The sequence below is a fragment of the Falco cherrug genome, chromosome W, assembly GCF_023634085.1.
Source record: "Falco cherrug isolate bFalChe1 chromosome W, bFalChe1.pri, whole genome shotgun sequence".
NCBI lineage: Eukaryota > Metazoa > Chordata > Aves > Falconiformes > Falconidae > Falco > Falco cherrug.
The window spans coordinates 17,398,556-17,422,778 of NC_073719.1; the positions used below are offsets into that span (position 1 = coordinate 17,398,556).

The 24,223-nt window shown below is 45.2% G+C and overlaps 1 protein-coding gene across 1 annotated transcript; it reads right to left on the reverse strand.

Moving 5' to 3' along the window:
* Positions 1–327: 327 nt before the first annotated feature.
* LOC129734549 (heat shock factor protein 5-like) lies at positions 328–24,004 on the reverse strand. The gene is made up of 5 exons (XM_055698162.1): positions 23,794–24,004; positions 20,236–20,610; positions 16,898–16,995; positions 11,360–11,878; positions 328–609 (listed from the first exon to the last, which is right to left on the reverse strand). The coding sequence occupies exons 1-5, from the start codon at positions 24,002–24,004 to the stop codon at positions 556–558; spliced, it is 1,257 nt and encodes a 418-aa protein (XP_055554137.1). The 3' UTR covers positions 328–555.
* Positions 24,005–24,223: the final 219 nt, after the last annotated feature.

Here is a 24,223-nt window from a genome sequence, read left to right on the forward strand (position 1 = left end):
GATGTCTGGTCGCTGTCTTTAAAACACACACACACACACACCCCGAGTCGGTATTTCTAATAACAAAGGGTTAAAAGCCAGCACAGGCAGTCCCCGCAGCGCGCAGGCAGCAGGCAGGTGCGAGCAGAGCCCAGAGCCCCCAGCAGCATCAAGGGCAGCACCGCTGCAGGCACGCACGGGCCGGCGCGGCGCTGGGAGCCACCGCCACTGCCGCGGCTCCCGGAGAAGGGCCAGGGGCCGGGGCGGCTCGCTGCCGCGCAGCCAGGCTCGCCCCTGCAGCCGCCCCGCAGGAACTGGGACATGGCACAAAGGAAGAGCGGGCCGCCAGCTTGGGAACTGCTCTGCCGGGCAGCGGCCGCTGGGTGATACACGTGTCAGCGAGAACCGCTGGAACAGGAAGCAGCTGTTTCTTCCAGCTGTGACACGCTCACCCCTGGTCATCGAGAACACGGAGAGAACACCGATGCGACACCCGTTGCCGTGCCAAAGCTCCATTTCTTGCAACACCGCTACACGTCTGACAAGGGAAGCCAGCTGGCAGCTGCTGCGCATCTGTCACCGCCAGAAAGCACCCCCGCTTCCAAGGGGCGTCCACCAGCAGACGGAGATCTAGGAAGAAAAGGGAACGCTGAGTACACAGCAGGGCTCGGGTATGTTTCCCTCGGCAGCGTACAGAGCAACCGCATTTCTGTCGGGCACTACAAAATACGCTTCCAACGGCAGACTAGAACCTGATCACCTGAGGCCAACCCTGCCTGGGCAGGGGTACAACAGGGCACACATGGGAAACCACATCCCACCCTGCTCCCGGTAACAAGACTATCGGTAAAAACACCTTCATTACAGAAGGTGCTACTTATTTAAAATACCTTATTACAAAACATCTTATTACAAAAGTTATTTTTAAAAAAGTAGTATCTTGTTACAAACCACCTTATTACAGAAGTTACTACTGGTTAAGAAAGATGTTATTACAGAAGCTGTAAGGAAAGGTTTCGCCTCAGTTCATCTTACTGCCCGGTGCTCCCTTAGCACGTCCCGGCCACAGCTGGGAGCCACACAAGCCGAGGCGGTCCTGACAGCTTCTCTGCTCCCTTCTCATGCGTTTTGCTCAGGGCTGGCTCGTATGAACACGCATGAAGCCATTACATGGATGGTTTAGGTGCTCTTCCACATGGATCTCCTGAACACCACAAGTAGAGGATGTGCCCCCTTTATCCTTCAAACAGTATTTTAACATGAACACAAATGTATAGCTATTAAAAACTTAAGATCTGCTATCAACATAAGTACAATCTTCCTCTAAAAATTTAAAAAATATTTTCAAGACATAATTAGAACAGAGTACTAGAATAATAAATAACTTATCATTACAGATACCATTAGCATCAAAAGGAAATTATTAAACCAGAAGAATTCCCCAGGAACGTAAAAGATCAGCAGCTGTGACATACATACACTTGCTGGTGAAACAGAGAGCTGGTTCAGGAAGGAAGAAGGTTTCCTGGTTAATCACTTAGAAAATTAGCTCATCTTTCCTTTAGCTGCTCTCCTGAAATCTCAGACCCATTCAGACCCAGAATCTTGCGACTTTCCAATGCTTTTGTTTCATACACGATCCCCAGTAAAGGGCCACGGTACGACTGCAAGCAAAGGCAGCGAGAGCACCAACCACCACCTATGCCGAGCATACTGTAGCTCCCAACAACGTTAAATAGAAAAATAAATAAGTGAAACAGATTCCTAACAGAGCACTAAAACCCATTTGCTTCCCAGTAAGGATGTCTCAAGAAAGTGTTTAAGGGTTCCTGTAAAGTTCAGACTTTCCAAATCTAAAGAATACAAACAGCTAAGGAATTACTTCATATTAATTACTCTGACCACTCGGTGCTTTATAACTTGACAGGTAGAAAATGTAATGAAAGAGGCCTACTAAACAATACCCTACCAAGTTAAAAAGAAAGCACAAAATAAGAGTGGTGTGGGGCTGGTTTTGTTGTTGGTTTTTTGTTGTTTTGTTTTGGGCTTTTGTGTGTGTGGTCTTTGGTGTTTTGTTGGAGGTTTTTTGGTTTGTTGTTTTTTTTTTTAAACACAGCTGAAATGATCCAAAGTGGCTGTTGTGGGCAAAGCTCCACTGCTGCTGGAGTCTGACAGGGGAATCCAGCTGGCAGCTGCTGCACATTTGTCACCCACTTCTCACTCTCTTATTTCATCCTCCAGAAAGCACCCCCGCTTCCGAGGTACATCCACCGGTAGACGGAGATCTAGGAAGAAAAGGGAACACTGAGTACGTATCAGTGCTTGGATATGTTTCCCTTGGCAGCATACAGAGCAATTGCATTTCTATCAGGTACTATAAAATATGCTTTCAATGTCAGATCACCTGAGGCCTACTGTTTAAAAAAACAGGAATTCTTCCAATTTTTCAAAAATTTAAATATAAAAACCCAAAGCAGATTATAAGAAAAGTGCTCCCATTCCTCAGTGCGTATTATTTAGAAATGCCTTTGCCACCATGGATACCAAAAGCCAAACATTAATTACTATAAGCCCCTGGCAGTATCTACAGAAAGGCCTGACCTGCCTGTGCCATATCCCTTTGTTTACCCAGAAAAGGCACAATTGCCTCGAAGCACACCACAGCCAGCGCCAGGATCCCAGAAAAAACTCGTGGCGTCACAGAGAGGACAGACAAGAGGCTCCTTTTTTGACAGTTACCTCGATCCACAGCAAAACAGAGATACTTCCCACGTATGGCCAGATCTTGCAGGTCAAGAAAGCGAACAAGTACCCCGATAAAGTCACAACAGCGCTACCACTGCAAACATCACCCACAAGAAATGTAACCTCTAAACAAACACATTCACATCTTCCAGCCTCTGTTCGTTCTCTGTACTACAAAGTTCCTGCCCAATAGGCACCACTTTTGCACTTTCTGACACCTGCCTCCTGCCAAAGCAGACTCTGTTGGGAACACATCTTGAAAACGCATAGGGATGGAGAAATGAGGGGGCTTGTAACAATGCACCTCTAAATTATGGCAAGTTAAGACACAGGGTATGACACCCACTCATCCCAAAGAGCAGACTGCCAGGACAGGCAATTTGAAATGCCTTCAATGAATATATAATGACGTCAAGGTAATGGCAACTGAGCTGGAGCAAGCAGCTGCCGCTCGGACTCCCGAGAGCAGCTTCGCTTTGGGCTTCACACAGATGTTCAAGAGCTCAGGGCCAGGCCTGTCCCCACATTAACTTTTAACACCTTTGTAGGAAGAGATCTCACTGTGACCGGATAGGAAAACTAAATGAACATTAACAATATTTTTGGCTGGAAGGTGCAGGAAACAGTTCAAGGGAACAGACGACAGCATGGGAGACCTTGCCTGAATGAAGATTTGCCCTTAGCAATTGCACCTAGAAATCTATTTACCTTGGAGGGAATGAGAGAGAACACACAGTGACACAACTGCAGCGGCATGGGAGTGGGTGGTAAATGTCTAGGGCACCTTGCAGCATAAAAAAGAAAAAAAGTCAGAGACAGTCTTCAGATTTTGCAGGACTAGACGGCTCACAGAAAATATATGGTCAGCCATCGAGAAATAAAGTTTTTTTGCTTAATGTCTCAGCATCAGCTTAAATGCTTCAATCCAGAAGTAACAAATTCCCCCTGCTCCATTCTGAGATGCCTATTTCCAGAAAGACGGGCTGCAAACAAAAATTCCTCCCATCAGAATCTGGTCCTTCTCCCATGCTCTTTTAGAAGAGGAAGCACAAGCCACAGATATTAGGTCCAGTACAGCTGTGCTCACTAGCTGAGTGTGCCTGTGGAGCACAATGCAGAGGAGATGGGGAAGGAGACTCAAAGTATTTACAGAGTTCCTCTCAATCCTTTGTGAAGTCCAAAAGGACTCCTGTTGCAAGTGTGTATGCTGCCAACAAAAGCGGACAGATTTATTTCAAAACTCCCATTTTAACAGACAAGCTCAGCTAGAAAGTAGTGGGAAAAGCAGATGCATCATCAGCACCTTCAAATCTATGTCCTAAGAGCGAGCTTGGGGCTGAAAAAAAGCAGTCCCTGAAAGGTGAACTATTTATTCCTTGCACCTCCGTGTGATAAACACAGCAGGAGCTAGAGCACCATACCCATCGCCTCTCAAGAAAAAGAGTGGGAAGGGAACAGATGACACAGCCCGTAATCACTTGCAATGATGTATCTTAGCGCCGAGTTAAGTTCTGCACCCTTTGTAGCAGACTCTGGCTCCCGGGAGGACTCAGAAGTAGTTGAAGAGGAGGGTTCTTCACCCGCTGCGTAGTTAATCTGCATTAATGACATTAACTTACAAAAACCACAGTGGGTGCTAAATGTTTGCACAGCTTCAAAAAGGGACTCTAAAAATCAACTGAAGGTTACTGAGGCCTTTTCTGCTTAATGGTACAGAAATGCCGAAGACACTGTTGGAGACAGGACAATGAACTAGAGACACCTTTCATCTAGATTCTGCTGGGCAGAATGTTCTTAAAACTGGTAAACTAGAATTTAGCTGAGAAGGCTGGTTAAATACATTGGTTTTCCATTTGAAGGAAGCAGATAACCCATCTCAGTGATTTATGGTGCTGCAGAGATGGGCTGGCAGCTATGGAGGGAAACCCTGGGGACGGTGTTTTAGGGAAAGGACGCTCGTCTTTTCTTGCTACAGAACAGCTGTGAAATGCAAAGAAGTCCAGTCCACTCTTTGGAGGGAAGCAATGCCTTCTCCACAAAGGCAGGTTTGATTCTTGGTGCATTTTTACAGATTAACACCTCGGGTTGGGCTCAGAGCTGCTCCCAGTCACTGAAATGTACCACATTATATTGGCTCTCGCTGTGTGGTATCTAGAACTTGGTGTCACCGCGTAACAAAGAAAAGTGATGTTAAAGAAAAGTGACATTAACATAGAAAAAACCAGCCTACTGAAATAGATGGAAGAAGAGCCTTTTTCACAGCAGGGTGCATGTGTCAAACTGCAGGCTCAGAAAACTTGCAAAGGAGTGCCCAAAGGAAAACAGGAAAACAGAGAGGACTCCATCACACTCAGAGGGCAAGTTGCCAAGAAACACCTGGAAATCATCGTGATGCATTTTAGCACAGAGAGATTAAAAAAGAAGTTGTTTCCAAAGTCTCACAGAGGACGGGAGGTGCTGACAGACAAAGGTGTAGTCAGAGCAGCAGAAGTCAGCTCGCACTTGAGCCTGCCTGCTTCAGGCTTACAGCTGACATGCAGCCGACAGGCTATGCCAGCTTGGAGGCTTCTATCACGCACCCAACTGACTTTGGGCTAGCTTGAGCCTGATCACGTTTGGCTCAGGTGTGCTGTCTATCTCTACCCTTAACACGCACACCAAGCCCCAAAGGTACAACAGTGGAAATGCAGACCTGGATGACCGTCACATTTCCCAGAGAGTAGACTATGCCAATCGTTGCTAATTAGCGTTAGCGTAACAGTGTTTCATCCCTGTGGAACAATCCCATGGGAATGCTTTCCAACATGTTCCTGTACATAACTTTACAACTGGCACGTTAAGCAAATGTTTTGCTTCAGATATGAAAGCTGAGAAGTTTGCTAGTTATCTGTGATACCAGGAAGTAATTGAACAAGAACTCTTGATTATGTGTTTTAAACAAAAGCTTGTCTTCTTTCAAGGTGGCATCCCACCTTTTTTCTCAGCTTCCTGACAAAAAGACTTTATTCCTTACTTAAATGTTTGAAACTGATGGGCATTATGAGCTGAACTATTAACTAGCATCATGATCTGGAATCTAGAAACCACCCTTTGAAGTGAGCAACAGCTCTTCAAACCCCACCATCGGCTCTTTGATGAACAGCTGTGAGGGAAACAGCTTCTTAGAGACTTGCAGGCTGAACCAAATTCCCCTCTAGAATGGATCCCAAGTACTTTTTGTGTCCTCTTATGTCTCTCTAATCTGTGGGCATTTAGGTTTTCCCTTCAGTTACTAGATTTGTGAAGTTTTTAGCCTCAGATACTCTGCGGCTTGTTTTTCTCATGTGCTTCAGGACACTACCAGACTGGTACAATGTGTTAAGTGATCCGAGACAAAGAGTTCAGACTTCTACACTAGCTTCATCAGTTTGGTGGGTTTTGCCCCTGGAACTTCCATAGTTACCTCATTACTCAGTGTCTCCTTCACAGCACTGTCGCCCTCCAGCGAACACGTCTATGGACTTAATCTCAATATTGTGACATCCAGGTTTCTGGCACAACTCCCAGAACTCCAAGTTTTATTTACTTACATAATTTATACCCTTTCCCACATCAGAGTAATTAGCATACGTGTCTCTATTGAAGTGTGTTGATAAGTACACTAAGAGGTTGTACAAGTTTAGTATTTTAACTGAAGGAACAATGAGGTATTTACACGGCAGACAACAATTCTTCTACTCTCCCCTTTCTGTAATAGTTAGTTTCAGAGTAGCTGTCACCGTAATCTCTGAGAAAACGTAGAATCTTTCTTACCAAGAGAGTTGCCTGTGTCTGAACTGCGTCTTTTCCGGGAGAAAGATTTTACAGATGAATCTGTCTGTTCTACAGATTCGTTCACAGGCTCAGCTCCTGAAGTGAATTGTCTCTCTTCTGTCTCCGATGTCCTGGATTCACTTTTAACACTACTATTCTCCTTAAAAAAACACAACACAACAACAAAAGAAATAAAACCAAAGATCACTCAATGTTATCTTATAATAAAACTAATATATAACCAATAAAACAAAATAAAAGCTATTCTTCTCCACTCCAAAAGGGCATCTAACAGGTGGTGAACACTGCCTAGACAGTTGACACAGTAAGTGTTTTTAACTCAGAATTAAGGCTGCTAAATTGAAACAACCTCTTACAAAACATCATATTAAGCAAAATATGAGATCAGAAAACTAGAATACACAAAGTTAGGGTACATGTCCCCACAGTCTGAACTTTTCCCTCAGTTATTAAACTAGCTAGAAGAAATAAGCCAGAAGAAATACAGGTGCACTCATTCTTACCAGCACGTGTAATAGTAACGACAGATCTAGCTCAAACAACTTGACAGAGCTGTGTGATGCAGAACCACACGTGAACCACACATTTCTGGTTGGGAATCTCACCCCACCCCATCCAGTCGTTAAGACATTAAGTTATAACGTGTTGCTTGCTTTTTAGAGCCCTCTGCTGCTGCTCTACATGTATTTTGCAGGCAACCATTTGGCAAACTGGTACATTTCCATGATCATGTGGCAAAAACCTGTAGCTAAAAAAAAAAAAAAAAAAAAAAAGGCAACCAAGTTCTGTTTCTATTTCACTGAGGCAGTACAGGCCCAAAGTTAAGCACCTGGAATCTACCTTTAGACAGAAAAATTTTCACAGTATCACCTGTTCTAGAATAGTCATCTCTTCTGCAAATATCTTATCCATCAATAACCTAAAGATGAATGACTGCTCAGAGCCTGCAATGTTTCCTTCTATTAAGGGGAAAAAAAGCTTTTGAAAACCATTATGTGTGAGTTTACAGAAGACAAGAGGTCACACTTGGTAATAAGATAGGCTTTCCAAAAATCACGCTCACCACCTTGAGTCTGTCATTACTCAGTGTTGAGTATATAACAGGCTATGTGTATATGTATCAATAGAAACACACATACATAATCACATTCAAAAAGGCCTGTGCAAATACAATAATGGAGTACTCCAGGGAGAACTAGTTCCCTCCCACACACCTCCTGCACTTGCTGGATACCCATTTGACTTGTTTTTTCCTCTTTGAAATGTGCTGTCTGGATGTACTGCTTCAGTACTGTTAACAAGGCCATGTGAAAAACACGTGGCTAGCAGTGCCTTTTGTCTGATGTCTGAACCACAACTCCTTCCCAGGCACAAAAACAAAGAAGGCAGGCAGGCTGTAGGTCACTACCTTCACCAGCTAGAATCCAAGTCTCACGAGTGATGATGACTTCTCTATTCCTGGTGACATTTACATAATAGCAAGTTCTAGAAAAATCAGTGAGCAGCCTTCATCAAGTAGTGAGAGAAGGGAAGATTTCTCAGGTAAGCATTCTAAACCGGATATTCCACCGGACAACTGCTCTAGAAACAATTCTGCAAACTTCATTATTTAAAAAGAAGAGACTAATGAAGAGCAATACCAGGCAGGGGATGTAGAAACCAAATTGCAGTGTTTGATAAAGAAAAAACAAATAACATGCATATTGGGATCACCATTATTAAGAAACTGTTACTAGCCTACGTGGTGAAAGTAGTCTAGACACTCTAACTAGCAGTTCTGCAAAGGACCTGGGGATGCTGCAGTGCCCAGTAAGGCTAACGACACCTTGGGCTACACCGGGATGAGCGTGGCCAGCAAACTGAGGAAATTTCATTCCCCCTCACTGGTGAACCTGTACTTCCAACGCTGTGTCCAATTTTAACCCTTACAGCTGCGTGTGAGGAAACTGAAGAGCAGTCATACTGCACAGCACCCCTTTCAGATTTCTTTTTATCACTGTGTTTATAGACTCTTACACACCAACTCTTCAGTAATCTAATGTAATAGGTAATAACACCATTTTCAGCCTAACAGCATCAGCCTAGCCCACACAAGTCTGGTTCCCAAGCTATCCCTTTTTTTTATTGTTTGGTCTTTTAAGCGAACATGTTTCTGACCACGGATTCACCGCACCTGTGGACAGACCCTCCACTCAGGTCTGATACTCTGCAACTTCAGAGTCCAAAACATTGTTTGGCGGAGAATCAAGCAAAGCTACCAAAGCTGACAGACGTGAAAGTTTTGCCTTTTCACTTCAGTTACTGAAAAACGCCAAAACTGCTGCATCTCACTACTTACACGACTTACGAGACACTGACTGGACTATACCTATACCCAGCTGGAACCATGATGGGAAGCTGAGGTACTAAAATTAGCAACTCGCATGAATGGGGTTTGCTGGATTCACCTTCCCCAAAGAAAGCAAGCGTTTCAGCCTTCACATAGGTATGCTGCCAAGGAGACTGAACGAAATCGGAGGCAAATTCCTCCTGATCAAGCATTACAGAAATGTTCTATTTCCACTTTAAGAAGAAAACAAAACATTTCTTAGGAGTAGGAGTGGAATAAGAGATGCCCATTGAAGGCCAAAGCCTCTAAAAGTCTAGGACAGAAATTCACTGAGGCTGAGAGGACAACGCTGGATCTGAACTGTTGAATGTACTAACTCTTTTCATGTAAAGAGCTGCTCTTTAATTTGCTGTCTTTTAGGAAATCGGGAAAGCAGAATAAAGCAGGTTTCTACTAAACTGTTACTTCTATGAGGAAGACAGTTCAAGGCTCAGTGCTGGTCACAAGAGTAATTAAATGCTGGGAAATACTGTGAACGAAACAGAAAACAAAACAGTACCAGCTTCGTGAAAAGGTCCCGTATGCTAAAACCGACGGTTTCAAGGGCTGACTTCAGTCCACAGAGCAGAAACCCAAGATGAAGTACACAGTATCATCGCAAGTCCTCGGGCTGAAAGTAGCTGGAATGTGTAAGCAGGAATGCCCTGCTCTGTTTGCGCTCCTTGTTCTTGCTCTTCCCTACACATCAGGTTACAGCGGTTGTTTTGAGACTTGACGCTGGGCAAGACAAACCTTTGATCTGACCCAGCAGAGCTGTTTTGATGCTCTTGTAAGAACAGTGGAGGAATTTGCTCCCCCTCTGCTCGTATAGGGAGGAACAGAGCGGTCTTCTGTGCACGCCCACTATTCTGTCACAAGCTTGCTCTAAAACACATGGTACCAACAGCCGCTGAAAGCCTGAGTGCTTCCAGATTCAGGGATGAGGAAGAAAACTGTGCTGGAGCCTGATGTGAGGAGTACAGGCACAGAAGCCTCCTCTGGAGAGTTCTGCACCTGCCATGACCCCAGGCTCTGGACAAGTAGGGTGTTAAGTTAACCTTCCCTCTCCCAAGTTTGGGAGGAGGAGACTAGTTGAAGAGTAGTTCTAACAGAAAGAGGGAATCTGTCAAACAAAACGCTGAACAGTCCCTGAATTGCTTTTCAATTGCTCAAAAAATGAGGCCAGTTATTTAACCCGTTACAGTCCAGGACCAACATCAGGATTCTCACAAATATACAAAACCTCCCTCCCAAACAACTACGTGGTTCATGTGCTTAATTCCCCCAGTTCTTGACAAGGAGGTTCGGGTCACGGACTCCAAAGGCCTTCAACAAGGGACAACCTATCATTCTAAAAATGCAGTTCAAAAATTCTCAAAACTGACAACATTTAAAGTGCGGTCAACACTTAATATAATGAGTGGGCACCAATTAAGGAGTGCTGCCAACTCTATGCACTAGCGCAGGGATGTGCTCTTCCCTACACGGTACTGAGCAGAACAGTCTAGTCTAGGCTTGAGCTATGCAGAGGCTTGATCAGAATACACAGCCCTTTCTAGAAAGATACCCAAGAGGAAGATGACTAATCTTTATAACGCTGAAAGCAACAATGGGAGGTTTGCGCCAGCTGATGATTTCCGATCTAGAAACTTCAGTGAAGGCGTCAAGCTACCGACAGAACAATAAGACAGTAGCTTCAATGCACACACAAAAATGAGATTGAGTGCCTACATGCAAGGTAGGTCTCATGCAGCAGAAACAGATGCAGTCAATCTCCTGAGCTTACCTTGTTTTCAAAACAAAACACAAAAAAAAAGCAGAGCACACATTTGCTGCCTTAACAGAGTAACATGTAGAATGCCCCTCACCCCTCATGAGACTTACAATTTTACATACCGGGAAGACCAGGTACAGGTAGACCGAAGTACAATTACAACTTGTTGTACACCACAAGGTATAAACCAATGAAGATGCTTTATACCAGTCAAATGTCAATAAACTATACTTTCCACAGAAAACAGAACTTACAACTATTTATCAGAAACAATCTAACCGTTTATCTAAATTTAAGCAAAAATCTGCCTCCAGCAGCAATTCTCAAAATACTCTTTCTTTGTTGGAGATTAAAGATGGTATGTTACAACCTAAAAAAGCATCCACTTCATCACCACGAATACACCTGCACTACGCATGTTTCCCATGCAAATGAGCACCCTAACTTGGCCAACAGGCTGACACATGTCATGCTCATTAACATGGGAAACATGGGATACTTTTTCATTCCGTCTTCTTTTTTATATCTTGCTTTACCAAGCAAACCCTTCACTGTCCATTAAAAGCCTTCAGTTCTTAAGCAGGCAAGAATATTGAAAAGCTACCGGTCCAGACCCTAGCATTACTATCAAATATAGTTAGCTCAAGAAAGATGTTGGTTTACCTCCCCTTACCCCTTACCTGCTCTGGACTGAACAATTCTTCCTGAAAAAACATGAGGGAGAACTCAGCTGGGCGGTGATCTGGTTCTTTGCTCCGTTCTTCATCTGCTTCCTGTGTGGTCAGAAGTTCTTGTAGTATTTTAGCAGCAGCAGCAGTTTCTATAGACAGAGTGGTATCAGCAGCACAAAGAATGTCAGAAGGCTGTAATGGAGACAAATTCAGTGCTCCATCTGCTGCCACCAGAAATGATGTGTCTGAAGTTACAGGAGTGAGACATTCCAGCTGGCTTTCCTCAGTTGAAGAAGGTGTGTAACTATTAACAGGCGGTGCCTGATTTCCATTAAACTCCAGGATCGAATACTGGCTCTCTACAGGTGCCACTCCCACCTTTTCAGCTTTGCAGGATGAATGCACCTCAGCGGCAACCTGAAACGTGGCTTCAAGACTGACTTCTGCCTTCTTGTTTTCTTCAGATGTATTACATAGCCAGTCAGACGGCATCAGTTCAGCTTCATAAGATGACTGCATTGGAGGATTCTGGAAAAAACAAAATACAGTGAACTTTTGTATAAAAAATTACCATGACAGGATGTGTATTGATTCTGTTTATCCATTTATCCAAAAGCTTGAAAGATTGTCTGTTATTCTCAGTTAAAATAGCAAGTTTAACCAGAAGAAAAAAAAACCAACTGCTACTTTGTCTTGGTTTTCATTAACCACCTTACTCTTGGCACGCTTCCTTTCTTCTATTCATGGTCTATCCTGGAGAGAAGGTTACTTACCAGGAGCTGGTGTATGCCTGCAGATGCATTGTCTGCACACCCTTTGCACCGCAGGTGTTAAATATACCCAAGCATTCAAATCAGAGACTTCTGGTCTTAGTAGGACCTGTGGGGGTACATTAGAACCACCCTCTTCACATGCCACATACGTAATAGAAAATGAGAGAGAAAATCCACCTGCCTTCAGTTCCTTCTGAAACTCAAGCATTCCTGTTGTTGTAGTATAAAAAAATCAGTATAAACCACAACATTTTTAAGCAAAAGAAAAAGGTCCACGTGCTGTAAATGTGCATATGGACAACACAACTTGAGGAACTCACCGCTTCTTAACCAATAATACCATTTTCCTCCTCAAGTGATTGTCCCTATATAGGCACATCTACACAAGGGGTGCCCCCCAGGGATGCCCCAGTCCCAGGAGGAGTGGGAGTTCAAATACCGGTGACAGCAAATACTGTAAAACTGCCCTGCCTGTCACAGCCTCACATCTGGACTCTCCTGTCATGACAGGGTCCCACAAAGGCACAACTCAAAGTCTGCATCGATCTGCGTAAAAACCCGACAGAATTTCAGGTCAGAAACCCTTCTTGTAGAACCTACAGAGACTGCCTTTGCCATCACAGATCACGTCTGAACACTACTAAAATTTTTCACTGTAATGACATCACAGGATGACAGGACACAATCAGCAATCCAGTGATGATTTTTTTAGTAGCATTCCTATATATCGAATAACCTTTAAAACAGAATGAAGACAATGAAAGAGTTTTTCCAAAGCAGCAAGTCCTGCCCAAGTGAAATGATAGATGGCATTTTAACAGCCAGTGTCTGTACTGCTACTTCTTCTGGAGGTGACTCAGTCAAAGGACACTAGAAGGGTCATTTCTTCTGACAAATACAAGTCATACAATGATGTTGAACAGAAACTCAGGTCTATTTAAAATACAGCCTTCTTTTGGAAGAGATCCAGTGTGAAGGATTAGTCCTTAGTGCCTGACTATCCTTAGACCTTCTAGCTGAGGTCATGGTTAATGAAAAGCTACTTCCAGAGACAAGTAAATTAGAGAACAGGAAGCTACAGGATCACCTCCTAGGAAAGCTGTATCAGACCAAATGCCAGTGAAGGACTTGGCCTCTCCCTGATGGAGATACCACAAAGAGATGAGATCCTGTCTCCTGGGTGTGTGAAGGCAAGTCCTAGTGTGGATTCGTGTAGATGTGCCAGTTTGCAGATAGCCACAAACTGTGGAGGGTGGGGGGAAACGGAGGGGAAAACAAAACCTGGAATTTGAGAAATTTAGGTTAAGTTAAGCAAAATCTTTTCATTAAAGGCTAAGCCACCTTTATGTTTTTATGAGATAGGTTCAAACATTATTCCTCTCATTTGATTTTTTTTTCAGTTCTATTTTTTTAAAATGTTAACAAGGTGTTTCATTTCTGTTGCATTGCTTGTTTAGTGTCATAAGTAGTCAGGATTCTAAGTAAGATCTGGGTTACCAAACCGTCCAGGAATAAGATCATCCCTGCCAAAAACCGACCAACCAACCCACCCATACTGAAGCTTTTTCTGCCTCTTCTTAGGGGACCTCAGCTTGAAGCTGTTACAGCACATATTGTCCTCTTGGATGCACTACAGGATCTCGTGTGTATTTCCAACAGGAGAAAGGGGCCACGCAAAGGTACAATTTAAATCCTTTTAGTTCACCTGGAGAAGGATGGGGGGGAGGCAGCAACGAAACAAGGAAAACTGATAAAAGATTGAGAAGTCAGGGCCTGAAAGACTAATAGCTTGCTGGTCATGCAAGCTCAAGAGGAAAAATGGTCTGACTTAGCAGAAGTGGTGAAAGAGAAGATGGGCATTTCACTTATAAGATTAGTGTAGCGTGTGCAGGAATTAAAGCACAACCACACCTTTTCAGGGACCGCTAGGACTACACAAATCTGGCTTGAGTGCTTGGGCAATCGGAATTAGTTCAGACTTGATTTCTTTTTGAAATAACATGGCTGATTATCATTCCTTATTACAAATAAAAGCAAACTACTTAGGACTGCTTTTAAGGTCAGAAAGTTGTTCTTTTTTCTTGCACGTCTATTTCTTCCATTTCCCGTTACCTCTTGCTTCAGTTCCACAAGGAAATACCGACAGCTTAATAACCACGGTAATAGCAATAATCAAACGGCAGGGCTGCTATTAAAAAAAACAAAACGAGGTGGGGGCAGGAAAAAAAAATTTTTAAAAATCGCTGAAATCCAATATGTAGCCTCAGTTCACATCTATGATAAAGCAGCGGGGAAGTATTGAGCTAATGGTTGTGAGCTGCCAGCACTGCTGTTGCAGAAGATAGCAGGAGGTCTCTCAAAAGACTCGTTCCTACCCAAGGATACTGATTCATCACACTAATCCAAACCCCGCTTAAGAGAACCCAAATGAAAAATGGGTAAGAAGTTGTACCTGAGCTCCCTGTTTTGTAACCAACCATGATGAGAGTGTAATACAAACCTCTGAAACCCCGATTTCAGAAACCTGGTGAGATACACCATCATCAGCCACCATGTCTGGGTATAACCACCTATGTCCCCTTGCCATTCCACGCAGTAATTCTCTGTAGCTTTTCCTGGAGAGCAAACTGCAGCCAACCAACCAGTTAGTTACCGGCCTGGTCTGCCCGTGTTCCAGGCAGGGTCACCTAACACTTTCAGCAGCTCAGGTGCGTACTGTACAAGCCCAGCAGCTGGCCTCCAAGACCCAGAAACTCCGCCTGTCTTAATCTCTCCTCAACTTAAAAGTGATGCTCTCTGCAAGACCCAGTAAGGAACAGCACAAGGTTTAGGCTTCCTTGTCCAAGAGTGCCAGCTTTTCCTTCTGAGACCACAAAGCACCGTCTGGATCCAACAGAAACGGGGCTGGTAACCAGCTTGCTGACTGCTAGTGCGCCGACACGGTTCGCTGTCTTCGGGACTGGTCCAGCAGTTTCGTATAGGCTTTGCCACTCCTACCTAGCAGCACACAGCGGGACCAAACAGCCTAAAACGCCCCGCAAACCACGCTTCAACAGCATCGCACTGAATTCCTGCAACTGGTGGAAGGTATTGAGTGGAACGATAGGAAATACACCATGCAATAGTTCTATTTTTTGTGAGGAACAACAAAAATGCTTAGTCAGCCAGGGCTGATGAATTTTACCGCTTTTGAGGATTTGTGCAAGTGGTTACTGATGGATGATCAATACACCAGCAGGGCAGGATGCTCAATACTGCAGCTTGCCACATCCCCCAGCAGACGTTTGGGGAAGTATATGCCCCAGAACACACAAAAGGCAAACTGATTATTCCCCACAGCTCAGCAAGAACCACAGGCAAACTGCTGTCTTCTGTACCACCTGCACAGCCTGTCACCACGTTCCAGGAGAAATGACCTATGCTATGCTAAGACTCGGAAATCTCTAGAAGTCCCGTTGATCCACGCGGTACGATAGCTGTGTTACCCTGCTCAGAGACAGCCGGTTACTGACCTGGTGGAACTGATACAGGGCACTGCTCGCCTTTGGCCTTCTCACGCAGAGGATCGCCTTCCCGCAGTCTGCCCAGATGCTCGGCAGCTTTTTGCTGGGGGTTTCCAGGAAACAAAGCAACCACTAGCAAGTGGCCTAAAGCTCTTCTGACTCCACACACTGCCCACGGACTCGCTTCTCCAAACAACTGATTTTTAATAGACCCTTTGGACTGTATATTATCCTTCAATCTAGCCACAACACCACCTTTGACAACTCCTTTGGAATGATTTACTACCCCATGGATCTCGGCCTTCCGAGATAAGCTATTTAATTGTGACTGCCCATCGCTCAGACGGATCCTCGCGTCCTGGATGAAAAAAGCAGCTCACAATGAAAGTGAGAGGACAAAGATGCACTGTGCGAAAAATAAATACTACAATATCGACGGCATGACTGGCTGTTGGCTATTTATAGCCTTACACTAACGTGTTATCCTGGCCATAACCTGCCCATCTTGGATAAGCTTATTTTTTAAAAGAAGTCATGAATAAAAGAGAAAGGTTGATATTTGCAAGACAGGAAACTGGATGATCAAGCTTGGGTAGGTCAACCCTTTTTCAACACGCATAAGCATAACTTGCTTCGCTTGTCCTCTGTGAGGGGGAAAAAAGTATATGCGTTATGCTGTAATAAAAAAGGAAGCTCTTGCATTTTTACTTCAGATCTTCTGATATCTGATAAGCCAGGCCCTCCAAATAAGGCGCAGTTTCCACTAAAATTACATAAAGCATTTACAGGAAGTACTGGAGTTATCTTTAATAAGAGATCTCCGAGGTGGGGCCCATTCCACAAAGTCACCTTAGTTTTTCTCGTTCATCAAATGAAACTCAGGACTGCAGGAAGCTGTCCGGGACAAAGAAGTGGAGCTGCTTCTCAGTATTTTCATAATATTAAAGAATCTCTTTTTGTCCAGGCAAGAACATTCTTCAAATACAAATGCAGGCTCATTAACTAAAAGTGATTCTGGTGAAGTCAAGCAAAACCACTCCACTGATGAGGACACCCACTATGCTGCTACCCTGAAACCCAACCTGAATTACAAAACTACCCGTTTAACATTCAGTGGTTCTTTGAAATAGGTATTTGTAAACCACATCACTTTCACTTTATCAAGCAGATCAATTTTCAAATTTATATCCTTAATTTCACAAGTGTATAAACCTGCAGTTCATTCATACAGTCTCCTTCGCTTTCACCTCCTTTCAGTAGGCTACGCTCACCTGGAGAAAGCTGTCGTGGGTGCACGCTGAAGCAGTAGGACCAGCACAGCCAGCCAGAGGATCTGTGTGGGCTGCTGCTGAACAGCTCTGTGGTGTGGCTGCAGGAATTCAAACACAGCTATCAGACTGCCGGAACTTGTGTCTGGTGTGCAGTTCTATTGCTTACTTTGATTAAACATTTCAATAATCACACAGTAAACTACATTCCAGAAATTTATTGTTACCTCCCAAGTCATTTTAAGACCAATTTCTTAACCTTAAAAATATTTAAGATATGTATAGATATATTAAAAATATATATTGTAAAACTGGTAACACACACACATACATGCAGAAACTTCATAATCAGAGTCTTTTGTGTCTTAGTATCACCTCTCTGATTTGGCTGCTTGAGTTTCTTGTCACAATACACCACAGAAAGCGTATTCACATAGCTGAGCCTAGGTGCTCACACACACTTGTGACCATGTGAATTTTAAGACTTACAAAGAAAATGAATTCTCTTAACCAAGAGTGTATCATTCCGAAGAATATCATGACTACTCCTAAACTACCACTCACCAGAAAGGTCTTCATAGGTAAATGAACCCTACAGGCACAGACGTGTTCAAAAGGCGCGACTGGACTTACACTGTCAGGTGGCACCAATAACTAATATTTCTCACATGGTCTCCATGACTGATTTTTCATTATTAGACACTCTCTGATAACAAAGCTTCAACGCATTTCTTTGATGCGATTCTACTACTGTCAAAGGTTTTGCAGACAGTTGAAAGTAAACAGAACTAAATCCTTAAACTAATTATGGTCTAAGGCTAGTGGGGAAAAACTTAGATGAGCATATTTTATTTTACTGACTTTTCAATAAGAATCATAATGAAAAACCAGGAAAACCTTTTTGTCATGGAAGTTAACAAACAAGTTTGAATACACACAAAAAGAAATCTTTTGACAAAGTTCTACTTTGATTTTATTTAATGGGACTTCAAAAGTGAAATGAAAAGAGTCAAGAATAAGATTGAACATACATTCTTCAGTTCTCTCACTTATTAAATACGTATCTTAAAATTAACTATCACTTTCCAAACAAACTAATCTTACTGCTGTGCTCTCATGATGAAGGAAACCACTTTTTCATGTGGACATCTGAAGAAACACGCTTTCAGCATGCTGTATAATAGACAGAATTCTGTATGTTATAATATACAGAAGAAAGGATAGCGGAGAGATTAAGAGATACACAGGCACAGAAGTAAAACCACTGAGACAGTCCTAGAGTGAGAGTGAAAATTAAAAGATTTATCATACTCCAGTGAAATGTCACTTACGCTCTCAGAAACGCTGATTAATTCACTGGAGTTTTCGAACGCCTCAGACTCCCTAAGTTTCTGTATTTTAGTTTTGATTACAGCTTGCAAAATTTGGTATGTTTTCACCGCGTTCTCACACCCACCTCCCACCCCAGAAGATTCTACCTGAGCAACATAGCCAAGTTATCCTTTAAACTTAAAGCAACAAGCGTCATCCAGTGAGAGAGATCTCCATATTCATGTCTAAATCTACGCTGGTCTCCCTCAGCTCCCCTACAGGCAGTACTTCAAAACAGGCACTTCCAGGACACCAGTAATCTTACCCCAAGACAAACTCTAAACCGAGCAACGTGAATCGCGCCCGAGACGCCCCTTTCCTTCCCTTGACTACGGAAGAGGGCTGGGGCCTTAGCTGAGACAGAGACAACTACAATTCATCATGATGAGTTTCAGCCTATGCTCTGTAACCAATAGAAACGCAAAGCGGGGACCACCTCCCACCTCCCACCTTAATGAAGCAAGTATTCTGGATGAGGCTTGGAGCTACCTGGTCTAATAGAAGGTGTCCCTGCCCACGGCAGGGGGGTGGGAACTTGCTGATCTTTAAGGTCCCTTCCAACCCAAACCATTCTGTGATTCTCAGGACACCTACTCCTGGGAGAAGACTTGATAGTTAGCAGCTGGTGAGGCAGGCTCCACACTCTGGCCACCACAGTAGTCTCTGCATAAGGAGCACGTGGCAGAAGTTGCCTGTCTCAAACATTTAAGTGTGTCTACAAGAAATGCCCAGCTCCTCAGAACCCTTCCTTGAGAAAAATGACGTTATGGAAACTGTTGATTATTGTCTGAAATGTTCTCAGCAGAGGTCTCAGAAGAGATGCACAAAAGATGTAATGATTTCACTGTGTAGGATTTCTAAACAGGGATAGCTAGCTGTCTCTGTGAAGGTGCGGCTGCCAAAGGAGGAGCAGGCAGAAGGAAAGAATGATAACTGAGCTTTAGTTTGTTCAAGGAAAGAGTCACTGTTCTGAATTTCAGAAGTTTTACGGAAATTAAACAAAAACACCACAAAACCACAACAAATACACCACCACTCCCCAGAAAATACCCTATCACGTGATTTTTCCAATTCAAGGTAAGGGCAAGGAAAAGAACAGTAATTTGCTTCGACTCCTCTTCTGAAGAATAAAAACACTTAACTGAGACTGATTTATTTTGTAATCAAGTGATTAAGTGAGACTGACAATTACAGCAGAAATAATTTCGAAAAAAAAAAGGAGCCAAGACTTTTGTACTTTCTAGTCTTCAGTGCATAAAAAAATACAACATAAAGAAGCTAAGCAAGAAAAAAAAAATAGATACAAAAATAGTATGAGCAGAATGAAATATTCTACACCAGGAGTCCTCAAACTACGGCCCACAGGCTGGATATGGCCCCCCGGGGTCCTCAATCCGCTCCCCCGTATTTACAGAAGCCCCACACCACCACCACCCTGCTGGGGGTTGGGGGGGGAAACCAAGCAGCCGCAGATGACTGCCGGCCACCTAATCCGCGCGCCAGCCCCCTGTTTAGAAAGTTTGAGGACCCCTGTTCTGCACAATACTTTTGACTGATCTTTGAGTTTAAAACCTCAACCTGGAAAAACATGAGACCAAGGCCTAGGATACTACTTCTTAACAAAGTCTCAGTGCTTTAATATCATTGTCCAAGTTTTGCTTAATTAAAAAAAACAAAAATTAACGTTAGCCTCACACCGACCAGTTTTGGACAAATGTTCTTCTCCTCGCCCTTTCACCTCAACAGAAAGGCTATCCAGAAAATCACCAGGGGACACACAAAATCTGGAGGAAGGACACGAATACCAAACAGAAACTCCTTTTGCTTTAAAGGTCCATCTTCCTTTTAGACTGGACACTTTCTAATTCTCACTTGAGATATGCACATGGCAGAGTATTGTAGAAAAATATTTGAAAGTCTCACTTTAAAATCCTTTTTTGAAAAGCAAATGCAGAACTTTTTTTTCATACCTGTTGGACAGCAGGCTTGTGAGTACGGCACTGAAGATGCAGAGCTGCTACAATTTGCAATGGATGCGGCAACGCTTTGAGTCCCTTGCTGAAGTGGCGGAAGAGAAGCCACAGGCTGGAGTGTGTACGTGGCTCCCGTTGGAAGCGTCTGGAGTACCGGAAAGGCAGCCCCTTTATCTGGAAAAGCTGGGGAAGCCCCTTGCCCTGGCAGCAACCCAAGTGGTCCCTGCTGGATCCAAGTGGAAGGGACTGGAGTCGGACCTAATCTTTGTGCTGGTGAAGTGCTGGGGGCTCGGCACGAGGTTGCCGTGTAGGAGTAAGGAGGGAAAACACCTTGACCGTAAAGTTGATGAAACCGTCCTACAGTCAGCAGTCCTGCAGTGGGTACAAAATAAAGTGAAACAACTGTTAAGAAAAGGAGTTTTCACAGGCAAAGAAAGGCAATATGAGGAGCCAAGGCTCTACAACATTATTTGGGAAGACCGCCTTTGCTCCAGCGTACTTAATCCAGAAAGACTGTACTCTTAGACCCGAGCATGCAGTAACTGCTGTGTGGCACACGAGCGAAGCGCCAACACAAAGTTAAATCAGACAATACATTCTAAAAAAGGGACATCATAAAGCAAGATTTGACCAAACTCCACTACTGACAGCTCACAAACAGCTAAGGGAAGGGCAATGTCAAAATCCTCCAATGGACTTTGCAAGTACTTTATGACAAGTCATTTATTTGGTCAAGAAAAAAAATTCAAAGCCAGTTTTTCCTCAGTCAGCTCAACTAGTTCAGTGCAGACTAAAATATCCCAGACTTTGCCATTTTGTTATTTCCTAGATAGTCCTTTTATTCTTCTCTATTATTTTATAGTTTCCTCTCTCAGACAGTTACTGTTTCATGAAATGGTATTTGCTTTTATACCATGACAGCCCAATTTCTGTTTTGGTGGCTTTCTTGAAACACTGACAGTAACACCCCGAACGCCTGTGCTCATTGATTTCTCTAAGAACTACTGCATTTGTGACTCCCCTGCAGGATTGCATTTAGCCATGAGAATTACAAGTTTCAGGATGGTTCACGTCAATAGGGTTGATCTAGAAGCCAGGCTTTCTCAGACCTGTAGTTTCCAATTCTCGCTCAAAAGGACTTTTTTTAAAAATAGCCTCACATTTACCTCTGGCACTCCTCTGATGAAAGCTAATTCAAGAAATCAGTAACATACAGTCATTATTCTGCAAGTTCACATTTAACCGTTAAGAATCACTAAATAAATACCAGCTGACCCTGAAAATTTGCTAAGACTTAACGTATAGGACTGTTTATTCCCTGTTCAGTACTTTCACCATTTATAAACAGAGAAGGAACAGGGGTATGAAAATCCTTTTGTTTATATTTTACCTTTGGATAGGGACATGAAGACTATCTAGTTCTAACACGTAAACAAGACACCACAGGATGCCAAGTTACCCACCTCCCGTTGCTGTACAGGAATTGCTCCTGAATGTTTAACACAGCGTTACATGCTGCAAGACACTGGGAACAGACTGACGCTTTGCAAACACAAGTATCTCTTATCTATCAAATCACCTCACATTTACAGCAAAGACGTGTCCCTAAATAGTCAGTACAGAGCGCAACAGTGCATCGTCAGCCTGTCAGAACTTGACCGCATAGAAACCCCAATGTTTTCCTTGTTCTGTCTTTCTAGAAAAATGAGACTCCTAGAGCAAAAACTCTGAAACTGCAGCCATCAAAACAGAGGACAAAAAATGAACAGGTCATCTCTTTCTCATAATTTCCTTTACCAGTGGTCTGCATTACATCAGACAAACCACATGTCATTGAAGTCTGCAATGACTCATCTTAGCATTAACAACGTTCACATCAAATCATTAATTTAAATGCTTCCTAGCCTCCCTACTGAAATAAGTTCCATCCCTTCTCCGATGCTTCATTTTGTTTTCTTGGTATTGCACGTGCAGTTCCACACACATCACGGAAAACACCACTTGAATTAGATGACAGTTCCTACCCTGACACAGTAACCACGAGCATGGGGATACCCTACTCTGCTCTAAATGCCAGCCGGTGCTGCAGAGAGCAGTACCGTCAGCTGCTTCTCCCCTTCTCCTGGTCGCACAGTCCTGCCGCTCCTCCTACACCGCGCCTTACAGCTCTGCACCCATGGGGTGCATCACCCGGGTCCAAGAGCCAGCCACAAAAAGGCTGTTGAAGTCTTCTCCGATCGTTGCGCTGAACCAACACGTTGCTGTATCAGCTGCAAGGAAGATGACAGTTAACACGCCACCAAGGGAATGGGAAGCCGGAGTGCTCTTCTGGCAGCAGCCCACAGTTAGAGCAGCCCAAGAGCACTGCAAAGCGAGATATTCACATCTGCCTTACACAGCGCCAGCTACAAAGCTTTCGGGCCGATACAAAATGTGTGGAATAATCCTGAGGGCTCAGACTTGTCTTGGGAAAACTCAGATCCTCTCAAAGAGGGTTAGAAAGAAAGAAAACACGTTCTAGGGCTTTTCAGCAGTATTATTTTCTAATTAGCTCTCACCTACTCTTGCAATCCGTTTTAAAAACTTGTGAATTCTTTTTCAGGAGACAACCGACAAAAATCTTACTACCAGGTCTTGCCTCCTTTGCACAAAACTAACAGGATGCTCTAGTTATCACTTCACATGACTCACTGTCTCGCACACATTTAATGACAGCTTATTAAGCACCCCTACTGATGGGCATCCTTACCGACGGGCAAGAAGCGGTAACGTTCATCTGGTAGAGCTGTGCCAGCTCCACAGAGATCGGGCAAGGGTGTTCTTAGTGTAGTACGCAATGGAGACTGTACTATAGTCTACAGGCAGCCTGAAATACATCTACCTGCATAAACAACAACAGCTTCCCTACACCAGGTGAACTGAGATGCCACCGGCAAGGACAGGTAACCCTTCTCCCTCAGGGGAGTGCTGATTTTCAAATCCCATGCCGGCGCCCAGCAGCTCGCACTCACAGCGCGGCTGGTTGATGACCAGCCCCCGGCCGGAGGCGCCCCAGCGAACGGAGCGGCAGCGCGGGCTCTTGACCAGCCGCCGCAGCCTGGCGGGGAAGGTGTCGGCACCGACGGGGCCGGGCTGCTGCGACGCGTCCGTGTCGGTAGGTGGCACCAACGCCGCGCTCAACCGCCGCCCGCGCGGCCTCCGCTCCCCCCGCCACGCGCCGAACGGCACGTGCCCCGCCTGCGAGGCGCCGCCCGCCGCGCGCGGCCCCCGGCCCTCAGCCCCGCCGCGGCGCTGGTCCGCGCAGCCCCGCCGTCGCCCTCGGCTCCCCGGTGCCCTCAGCCCCCCCTCAGCCCCGCCGTCCCCCTCGGCTCCCCTCGTCCATTCAGCTCCCCAAGTCCCCTCAGCCGGGCCATGTCTCCCCGCCGGTCCCCTCGGCCACCCCCTCTGCCCCGCCGGTCTCCTCGGCCACCCCCTCCGCCCCGCCGGTCCCCTCGGCCACCCCCTCCGCCCCGCCGGTCCCCTCGGCCACCCCCTCCGCCCCGCCGGTCCCCTCACCTCGCCGACCCCTCAGCTCCGCTGCCACCAGCATCCCCCGTAGTTTCCGTGAGCGACCGGGCGGCTGAAGCTCGGGGCGGCCCCGCCGCCAGCCCGGAGCCGTCCCGGCGGCAGCCTGGAGGTCCTTGAACCACGGCGCGGGCGGGCGCCGGGCCGTGGAAAGCGGCTGCAGGCGGGCAGAGCGGGGAGCACGTGCCCCGCGCCCCGCCATGGCTGCCCGCCGCACCGGGACCGCGCGCGGGAAAGGGGGCGGGGCCGCATGGCCACGTGACACAAATCGAATCCCAGGGAGGGGCGATCTCGGGAGGGGAGGGGAGGGGAGGGGAGGGGAGGGGCGGGGCGGGGCGGGGCGGGGGCGGGTTGTGCTGAGCAGCCGGACCTGCCCGGGCCGCTGCGGCTGCCGCAGGGCGCGGGCGGCGGGGACGGAGGG

What these genes read in the sequence shown, in the direction of transcription:
- LOC129734549 (XM_055698162.1), bottom strand. Translation starts at nt 24,004, where the DNA reads ATGGCGGGGCGCGGGGCACGTGCTCCCCGCTCTGCCCGCCTGCAGCCG. An exon ending in GGAGCTGAGGGGTCGGCGAG is followed by an intron (nt 20,611 to 23,793) that starts GTGAGGGGACCG and finishes TACCCACTGCAG; the next exon opens with GACTGCTGACTGTAGGACGG. An exon ending in CCCACGACAGCTTTCTCCAG is followed by an intron (nt 11,879 to 16,897) that starts GTGAGCGTAGCC and finishes TGTTTTTTCCAG; the next exon opens with AATCCTCCAATGCAGTCATC.